Source organism: Meleagris gallopavo, chromosome 1 (genome assembly GCF_000146605.3).
Source record: "Meleagris gallopavo isolate NT-WF06-2002-E0010 breed Aviagen turkey brand Nicholas breeding stock chromosome 1, Turkey_5.1, whole genome shotgun sequence".
NCBI classification, from domain to species: domain Eukaryota; kingdom Metazoa; phylum Chordata; class Aves; order Galliformes; family Phasianidae; genus Meleagris; species Meleagris gallopavo.
The window spans coordinates 189,816,200-189,826,321 of record NC_015011.2 but is presented as its reverse complement, the minus strand read 5'-3'; the positions used below and the strand labels follow the sequence as shown (position 1 = coordinate 189,826,321).

The 10,122-nt window shown below is 49.1% G+C and overlaps 1 protein-coding gene across 2 annotated transcripts in view; it reads left to right on the top strand.

The window, feature by feature from the left end:
• Nucleotides 1-10,122, top strand: part of FCHSD2 (FCH and double SH3 domains 2) — a 569,931-nt gene that overhangs the window by 473,941 nt on the left and 85,868 nt on the right. For both annotated transcript variants that reach the window (XM_019612451.1, XM_010706279.2), the window contains exon 2: nucleotides 2,066-2,111. In XM_019612451.1, coding sequence (XP_019467996.1) covers nucleotides 2,066-2,111 — 46 coding nt within the window. The remainder of the gene's footprint in view (nucleotides 1-2,065; nucleotides 2,112-10,122) is intronic.

The following is a 10,122-nucleotide window of genomic DNA, read 5'->3' as shown; positions in this document are numbered from 1 at the left end:
ATCCCATCACAGAATGATGGAAAGGCCTGGGTTGCAGAGGAGCACAGTGCTCACCCAGCTCCAACCCCCTGCTGTGTGCAGGTCGCCAACCAGCAGCCCAGGCTGCCCAGAGCCACATCCAGCCTGGCCTTGAATGCCTGCAGGGATGGGGCATCCACAGCCTCCTTTGGGGCAACCTGTTCCACTGCCTCACCACCCTCTGCATGAAAAACTTCCTCCTCACATCCAACCCAAACCTCCCCTGGCTCACTTTCAAACCATTCCCCTTGTCCTGTCACCACCCACCCTCACAAACAGCCGTTCCCCCTCCTGTTTATCCGCTCCCTTCAAGCACTGAAGGCCACACTGAGGTCTCCCTGCAGCTTCTTCTCCAAGCTGAACAATCCCAGTTCCCTCAACCTTTCCTCATAGGAGAGCTGCTCCAGCCCTCTGACCATCTCAGTGTTCTGTATCTTTCTGGTTGTCACTACAGGATTCCTGCAGAACCCCGAGGTTCCTTCCAGCTTTGTGTTTGGCTAATGGAGGGAAGTGCAGCCACAGAGCAGCAGAAAGCAGCCTCTCCCAGGATGCAGATGGTGCTTATGGTACTGTCGTGCACCCTGACACATTAAACACCAATTTAAGTGTGGTAGAAATTGAATCACGTGCTGTCTTGTTGGAGATACAGAGCTAAATCTCACCCTGTTGTTAGCGGAGCTGCCTGTCCTTATGCTGGAGCTGCAGCCGTGCCACTTTCTGTTGGTTTTATGGGTAAATTTGATTTGCATGGTATTTAGTAACTCTATGCCAGGGGCCGTTGAACGCTTTTGTTTTTCTTCTCCCTGTAAACCCTTTGATAGAGGAGGTTTTAGGGGATATCTGACGCGTCCAGCTTGTCGCCATCATTGTCATGCAATTAGCTGAAGGGGAATTCTTGTACAGAGACAAACCTGGTGGTGGAACGCACAGCTCTGAGCCCACGTTTGGTGTAAACCCAGCATCCTCAGCATTGAGCTCTGATTGTATGTTTCCAAATAAGATTAGCTGGGAATTAGAAAATAACAGCCTTTGGTGTACCGTCTTCCCAGGGCTGCGTTTCAGGGTCAGCATGGGCTGTGCTTTCAGCTCATAGCGGCCGTGGCTGAAGCTCAGTGCTTGGGAAGACAAGGAAGTTTGTTTTATGGGGCATTGTGCTTTCAGCTGTGCTCGTGGAGCTGCATGGATGTTGGATTTGGGAACAGGAAAATCCGTTCACAGCCCTTTTTGTGCTGACCTTATTGTGGGATGTTCCTGAGCACTGTTTTTTCTTAATGTGCCACCATTGTTATTGCGTGACCGATTCAAATAGGAGATTTTCTTGTGCTGATGGCATGGCTTTAAGCTTGGTACAGCCAGCTGTTGTCCCCTCTGGTGGAGATGTGGCACTTCAGCAATAAGGGGGGCAGCTTAGAATCACAGAAGCCCTTCCTGGAGGTGTTCAAGGCCAGGTTGGATGGGGCCCTGGGCAGCCTGGGCTGCTGTGAAATGTGGAGGTTGGTGGCCCTGCATGCGGTGAGGAGTTGGAGCTTCATCATCCTTGGGGTCCCTTCAACCCAAGCCATTCTGTGAACCATTTGAGAAGGGACCCTTTAGGACCACGTGCAGTGGGTAAATGAGGGCGTTGCTGGGGATGCTGAGGGCTGCAGGGATGTGTGGCCGTGTCTTCAGCTGCTGGTGGAGAAACACCACTGACTGTGTTAGAAAGGAAGGTCTGGATGCACAAAGCCGAGTTCTGTTCTCTGCTACCAAATTCCTCCCTAGGCTGTAGCAGTGGCTGATGAGTCTTTAATGAAGTAAATGCTATTTACACCAGTCGTCCTGGGAACTGCATTTATCCAATAAAGCCGGGAGATGGGAGCGCTGCATATGTGTGCACACGTGCACGAGTTGCTAGGCTACTGATGCACAGTTGTCAAACAATTTTGCTTTTTTGGTTGCTTCTCTCTCTATAAAGCCCGTCTAGCAGCAAAACCTTTGGAGTCAGTGGTTGAATTTATAGCACGTTGCTGTTTGTATTCATATTCTTTTTCCCTTTTGTCTTTTTCAGAGCGTTCAGTCAGAAGAGAGCTGCGATCGAGAAGGAATATGCACAGGTAGGGAAGCTCACATTCAGCACATTGTTCTCTAGAGGTGATTTATTCCTTAGCAGACCTTCCACGTAGGATGGTGATGTTGTCTTGTGCTTTTTTGTGCATCCTTTCCTTGAGCTGTGTGGCATGGCAGTACCTGCTGGCATTTGGAAGCAGGCAGCTGCCTCGGTTGGGTCCATTCATTCTTGTTTAGCCTGGTCCTTGTTTTTTGGTTTTGGGTTTTTTTTTTCAGGATGTTTTTGGCTCGGGGAAATTCTTGGGCACTGAAGAAATTTTTAATGTATTTTTTTTTCATAGTTACAAAGTCAGGCAGCTCCTTCAGGCTTTCCCAGAAGTTTGTGCAAAACTTGAGCGAAAAGTAAAACCAGGTCAGTGAGAGGGGAGGAAATATGTGCCGACGTACCCATCCAAAATAAATGTACACTGACATTCTTGAGTCAGAGCAGCTTCCCATTCAGCTGCAGTAAAAACGACCAGATCTGACCTAATGCTTGGGATGGGGTGTGGAATGAATCCTCGTTTGTTTCTGAGGAAGGATTGATTGTTCACCCTCATTCTGAAATTAGAAGGCAGCTAAAGAGGGGCGGCTCCCCGCTTAATGTACAGTGAGGGCTTAACTCCAAGCACTGCTGATTAAAAATGCTTTAATTTATCTGGAAATGGATTAAAAGTCGAATAAAATGTGATGAGAAAACCAGTATTTGCTGTCTGCTGGGCAGTGTGACTGGAGATGTGCCCGGTGGTGGTGCTGCCGGGGCGGTGATGGAGGTGAGTTGCCACAAGGATGCTCCCAAACCCTCCTGCATTACACACCCCCTTGGTGCCCAGCACTGCACCACAGTGAGTGCACAGAGCACAGATGTTTTCTGTTGGCCAGGCTGCGCCGCCAGGTGTGGCAGAGGGTTTCTGTATGCTTTGTAAGTGCACTGTGAGCATTCTGCTGTTCCTGCATGTGGTCTCATAGCGCTCAGTCTTCATCCTGTTTGGTTTATTGAACCTCATCTGAACACTCGCAGGGCTGTTGGGAGGGTCTGCAGTTAGCCCTGCTCCACTCCTTTCGTTGCCTGTGACTTCACATTAGCATACATTGGTCATATTGGCAGTTGTGCTTAATTGGATCAAATGCTGCACTTTTTCAATGACAGGATCAAGATGTGCTTAATGAAACTGTGATTAAAAGCATGCATTCTCTGGTGGTTCTTGTAATGACACTGTGGAGAATGTAGCATCAATTCTTAATACGTTTGTCCATTCCACAGCAGAAACGTGTTCTATATGCAGAGCATTTTTTGTATTCGCTACAGGGAAGTCTAGATAAGTTGGAAAAATAATTAGGTTCTCAGATTTGGAAAGGCTGGGTCGAAACAACTGAGGCTTTCAGATGCTTGCATTTAAAAACCAAAGAGCACAGCCCCGGCAGCACTTCCAGCAATACAGCTGCATCACTTGAGATTCATGGAATGGCTGCTGCTATGAATGGGGTCTTGTGGGATCGCTTCCTTGGGTTGCTGATAGGCGTACGGCACAAGAACAATGTTGGATGTTTCTGCCCGGGGCTGTCAAAGGAGTTCTGTTGTTGAGACGGTGACAGAATTTCACGTAGAGCCTTCTGGTGAGAGAAATGGCAAATCCTGTGTCTGCCCACTTGAACAGGAACAGGGAATTCTTCTCTTCACTCCTGCAGCATGATTTCAGAACCATGGTACGGATCAGCCTGCAGGGCTGACAGCAGAGATAAGTCCCCCACAGTGTTCCAAAACTGAATGCTTGTTGGTGCTGTGTCCCTGTTACATGGTGAGCAGCCTGAACATCCATGCTGAGTGACAGCATCTGGATGGAAATCATAGAATCACAGAGTGCCCTGGGTTGCAGAGGAGCACAGTGCTCACCCACTTCCAACCCCCTGCTGTGTGCAGGTCACCAACCAGCAGCCCAGGCTGCCCAGAGCCACATCCAGCCTGGCCTTGAATGCCTGCAGGGATGGGGCATCCACAGCCTCTTTGGGAAATCACCCTGCGCGTTATTTTTCTGAGTTTTCAGTTTCACCATGCTGTATCTGCTGCTGTTTCTGAGCTCTCCAAGCTTTTTTGGCTCTCTGCCTGCTGTGGGTTCTGTAGGGGCTTTTCTAGGCACTGCTGGATGTGGCTCTGTGCGGCCTCATCTGCTGGTTGGTGACCCTGCACATAGCAGGGGGTTGAAACTGGGTGAGCATTGTGCTCCTCTTCAATCCAGGCCATTCTAGGGTTCTGTGACTCCATTCTATGATTCTGTAGGATCCATGGGAGGGAGGAGCAGCTGCCAGGTCAGCCCTGCTCACAGCTCTGTGCCTTTCTGCATGTTGTAAATACGCACTCAGCTTTTCACTACTGTGTTATTTAATATATGCTTGAAGGCTTATAATAACATTCAGAATTGAGAGGTATGGAAAGGCTCTCATTTCCCATTAATAGTATTCCTCGTAATGGCATTTAAATTGCAGTAGTGCATTATTATTAGCTGTTCTCCATGATTAACAAGCTAGCTGAAGTCAGAGGCAAAGAATACTCCTGTGTTAGGTGGGAGCAGAGCTCAGTGAATGTGTGCTTCTGTTGCTACCTGATTAAAAAACAGCTTTCCTCTGACATGTTGAATGGGTAAAATGGGGTTGTTGTGTCGGGAGTTTTGTTGAGGGGACCTAATTACATCTCTACTGTACTTCTGATTGTTATTTATTTAGCACTTCTGTCGGAGTCTCTGTCACAACCTGAGAGCACAGGGGTTCCTTCCTTGCCCTGCTTTGTTCTGGTCTAGCTCTGCTTGATGTTCAGGTCCAGAGGAGGCCCACTAGGATGCTCAGAGGGCTGGAGCAGCTCTCCTATGAGGAAAGGCTGAGGGAGCTGGGCTTGTGGAGCTTGGAGAAGAGAAGCTGCAGGGAGACCTCAGTGTGGCCTTCAGTGCTTGAAGGGAGCGGATAAACAGGAGGGGGAACGGCTGTTTGTGAGGGTGTTCCTCTTTGTGCCTGTGACTGAAGTGGGAGTGCATCCTCTGCGAAGAGCAATGGCAGTGACCAGGAGGAGAGACTTAAAATACCATGAGGTGAGTGCCAAAGGGTGAGCAGCCTGTTGCCGTCCTTGGTGCAAGAGGAGCTGGTGCTGTGTTAATCATAGAATGATAGAATGGCCTGGGTTGCAAAGGAGCACAGTGCTCAGCCACTTCCAACCCCCTGCTGTGTGCAGGTCATCCTTGCCATCCTTGGTGCGAGGGGAGCAGAGCGGTGCAGGAGAGAGCAGAGATGGGGCAGCAGTTCTGTTAATGGCCTCTGGTGGCTCCTCCCCACCTGTAGCGTCCCACCAGCTGAGAATTCTTCTTGCAAGACACAACAGATGTGGATACGAGATGTCTAGGAAGTGATGAAGATGCGATACTTCACTAGCAACCTGCATGTGTGTGTACATACATACATATATAGGCTGCAGTCTCAAAATAGCTGCTTGATTCTACTCCTTTCCTTCTTCCCTTTTCTACTGCAAAAGGCAGAAGCTGGCTCTAAGGCTGTTACTGCCAGGGATGCTCTGTTGCAGTCACCATGATGCAGTGGCCTTTTCTACAATTTTTCAGTGAATTAACATTCAAAGAGTGAAAAAGAATCAACTCTCCCACCCCCCTTTGTTCTTACTAATTTGCAGTGTGACTGATTATTTTTTGTTTTATCATGTGCAGCATTAACTGGTTTACCTTTGTAACGTGAGGACTGGAAAGGCAACGGTCTTTCTGATAAAATAGAAAATAAATCCCTGCTCTTTAGAACTGCCTTTGAACAGAAGTCTTTGGTGATTAATGCAACTGTTGCTTCAGGTGTAGGATTCCAGTAATTAGTCTTCATTGCCATGCAAGAGGCCTGGAGCTGTATAGTGGATGATGTGCGTTTATGGCTAAAGTACCTGTGCTGCTGTATCAGAAAGGGGTGAGATGTGCAGTGCTTCTCTTTCATGAACAGGAATCACAGAATGGCCTGGGTTGCAAAGGAGCACAGTGCTCATCCAGTTCCAACCCCTGCTGTGTGCAGGTCACCAACCAGCAGCCCAGGCTGCCCAGAGCCACATCCAGCCTGGCCTTGAATGCCTGCAGGGATGGGGCATCCACAGCCTCCTTGGGCAACCTGTTCCACTGCCTCACCACCCTCTGCATGAAAAACTTCCTCCTCACATCCAACCCAAACCTCCCCTGGCTCACTTGAAAGCCATTCCCCTTGTCCTGTCACCACCACCCTCACAAACAGCCGTTCCCCCTCCTGTTTATATGCTCCTGTTCTCTCCCACTGTGCTGTTCTGCTACAAGTGGAGCAAGTTGATTTTCAGGAAATGTAAGGCACCAGGTGAATGCTTCTCTACTGCCAATGAATGGCATCCTTGCAGTAGAAGCAGTAAGAGCAGGATGCAGACACCACGAGGGATGGGGTGCCTGAGGAGGTGCTGGGGATTTATAATGCAGCTGTTGTAACAGAGAACAGAGATACTGGAAAGGATCAGAAATCTTCGTGACAGAACGAGCACAGCTTGGTGAGCAAACCTTGTGACATCTGGACCAGAAGGATCCTTGGGGTGCAAGCAGACCTTCCCTCTGACTCAGCAGCCATTCAGCCACTGGAATGTCAGCAAAATAAACTGAAGGTGCCCGCTCAGGAACCTTCCAAGCATCTTTCTATGAGCTCATTCCGTGCAGCGTTGGACAGTGCTGTGTTTTTTTCTGCCGGGAGGGTACAGAAGGTTACTGTGGCCATAGGGAGAGCAGGAAGAGGTTGTGGGCTTTGAGGGTGGGTCAGTGTTTGGGGACGGACACACAGCAGTGTGGATTCATAGAATCGTATCACGGAATGATAGAATGGCCTGGTTTGAAAAGGACCACAGTGATCATCTGGTTTCAACCCCCTGCTGTGTGCAGGGTCACCAACCAGCAGCCCAGGCTGCCCAGAGCCACATCCAGCCTGGCCTTGAATTGTCTGATTGATGGCTTGAGTTGGTGACTGGTGAACTTACGGATGTCCTCGAGGATGAGAATACCCTTTGAAATGGTGGTAGATTTACTGCTGTCAGGCATCTCTCACTTGAACATCTGTACTAATTAAGGCTAGTTAAGACTTGGCTTATTTGTATGAAATCAGTGACTTGGGTGGTTGAGCAATGATGTGGAAAACACTCATGGAGTTGGCCGTCGAAGGTGGATGTGATGGGAAAGACACTGCTGAGACTTGGTTGTACTTCATCTCATAGGGATCAGCTGATAGCTGGCATGCATAGGGAAACCAGCATTTCTCAGAAGGGATTTGGCTGCCGTTCTGCTGGTCTCTGCACAGCAACTTCAGCCTGTAGTAAACGTGCAGACCATACAGAGTTTGCTGGGCAGTGAACTGGGCTGCAGCTGCGTCTTGCTGCAGGTGTTCTATCATTCCTGTTCATTTGAAGACAGATAGAAAGTTTTAAAAATGGTTTTGAAGGTCTTTCTCCCCACGTTTTCTCCGTGTAATCCTCCGTTTGAGATTTCCAACGTTATTGCTGAGCTCTCTTCAGGAGGCAGCGTGCTGCTGCGTGATCCCAGACGCTGAAGGTGGTCCCTGTGCATTACCAGCAGTACAGCTGTAGTTTGGGGTACCTTAGTTTTGTGTTTTGCTTTCCTTCAAGTAGTGTTACACAGCAATTTAATGACTTGAGGTCCTTTTACCAAATAGAAAACACACGTTTTTGCCCCTTATCAATGATGAATGGTCTCCCACCACTGCAGCCCCCTGTCCCTGCAAAGCCTCGCTCCAACTTCAGCTATCCTCCACTGTGCCTCGTGTGTGCGGTGCTGTGGCTTAGCAGAGCTCATTTCTTCCTGTACACAGCTAACAGCTGCTGCAATCTCATAATCCCAAGTCTGAGCTGAATGCACTGCCAAGCTGTAGAACCCTGTAGGAGCATCCGTTCCGTAGTGTCAGCAGCACAGAAGCTGTGTGTGACTTCGTTCTGGGTGTCACTCCCCACAGCCCTCTTGGCACAGCCAGTTTGAGGACGGGGAAAGTTTATCACAGAGTCATAGAATGGTTTGGGTTGGAAGGGAGCTCAAGGATGATGAAGCTCCAACCCCCCACCACAGGCAGGGCCACCAACCTCCACATCTCACAGCAGCCCAGGCTGCCCAGGGCCCCATCCAACCTGGCCTTGAACACCTCCAGGGATGGACGGGGATCCACAGCCTCTCTGGGCAGCCTATTGTAGAGTCAGAGAATAGTTAAGGTTGGAAAAAGCCTCTAAGATCATCATCCAACCCCAGCCCACCCCACCATGCCCACTGACCACGTCCCTCAGTGTTACATGTCCCTCAGTGTTACATCCTCACAACTCTGGAACAACCGGTCTGGCAGTTTGGTTTGTAAATGTGCATTGGAAGGTAAGAGATCCCGAGAGAGCTGGTCAGTGCTTAAACATCACTTCTTCCAGTCTTAAGATCAGTGCATCCCTAAGAGCATGAAACTGGGAAAAGATGGCTGGAGACCCTCGTGGATAAACCAGGAGCTCATGGATAAACTTGAAGGCAAGAAAAATGTCCACATGATGTGGAAAAAAGGCCTGTCCACGTGGTAAGAATAGAGGAGCGTTGTCAGTGCCTGCAGGGATGCCACGAGAAGAAAGGCTGGAGCACACCTGAAATGAAACCTGACGAGGGAAGTCAAGGACAGCGAGAAAGGCTTCTTTAAGTATGTCAGTAGCTAAAGGAGGACTGGGGAAATGTGGGTCTGCTGCTGGGTGAGGTGATTTCCCTCCTAACAGGACACTGAGGATGGGTTTAGTGAATGCCTTTGCTTTTGTCTTTACTTCTAAGACTGCCTCTTGGGAATCCCAGACCCTGGAGGTAAGAGAGAAAGTTGGGGAAAGGAAGACCAACACCAGGGGGTCCTGGTGGCCAACAGCAGGAGCCCACGAACCAGCAGTTTGCTCTGGTGGCCAAGGAGGCCAGTTGTGTGCTGGGTTGCATTGCACAATGTGTCCATCCAGGTGAGGGAGGGGATCCTCCAGTCATCCCCTCTGCTGTGCCCTGGGGAGGACACAGCTGGAGTGCTGCACCCAGTGCTGGGCTCTCCAGTTCAAAGAAGACAAAGATCTCCCAGGAGACCAGTGGAGAGCCAGGAAGATGACGAGCACATGGCCAGAGAGGTGGTGGAGTTTCTTCTATGGCGATATTCAAGGCCCATCTGGACACCCACCTGTGTGAGCTATTGTAGAGAGCTGCTTTAGCAGGGCTTGAACTCAATTGAGGTCCCTTCCAACCCCTCCAGTTCAGTCATGCTGAGTGCTGTGCTTCTTTCTGGAGACATCTGCCAGCTCCGTGAGTATATCTATACACATATATATATACACACTAAAACAGCTGAGTGGTTTTCTGGGGAAAGAAAGTTGACAAAGAACCCACGGAAGGCATTTCACAATTCCTCAGCGCTTCCTGCGCTCATCCAGTGACTCACGGTGCTCTGTGTGAGTGTTTGTCCTCATGCTTATTTATTGCCTTGCTGAGTTTTGCCCTCGAGTTGGTGAAAGCCCAGGATAATGGAGGGCCTTGAGCAGCTCTGCTGAGTGCAGCTTGGACCAATGATTTCCTTAGCACAGCTGTCAAGTCGTAGTTATGGAGTAGTGCCCAGCATTGTTTTTTAATTCAAATTTCATTGGTTTCCAAGACAAACGCTTCATGAAAATGTGTTGTCGCCCTCATTAATGCTTAATGGATTGGCAGTCTTCACTGCTGAGCCAAGAGTGTAACACAAGTGAATCGAGTGGGAAAAATGATGGGAAATGTTCAGGAGAGGCTTTAATAGAAATATTTATTCCTGCAAGCAGCAGAATCCAGTTGGTCCAAATGTTTTAAGTATTTTTTTTTTTCTTAGATGAGAGCATCTCATTATACATTTGCCTTGTCTTTCGGTTAATTGATTTTCCAGCATATACATATTCAGGAGGACAGGCTGAGGGAGCTGGGCTTGTTCAGCATGGAGAAGAGAAGCTGC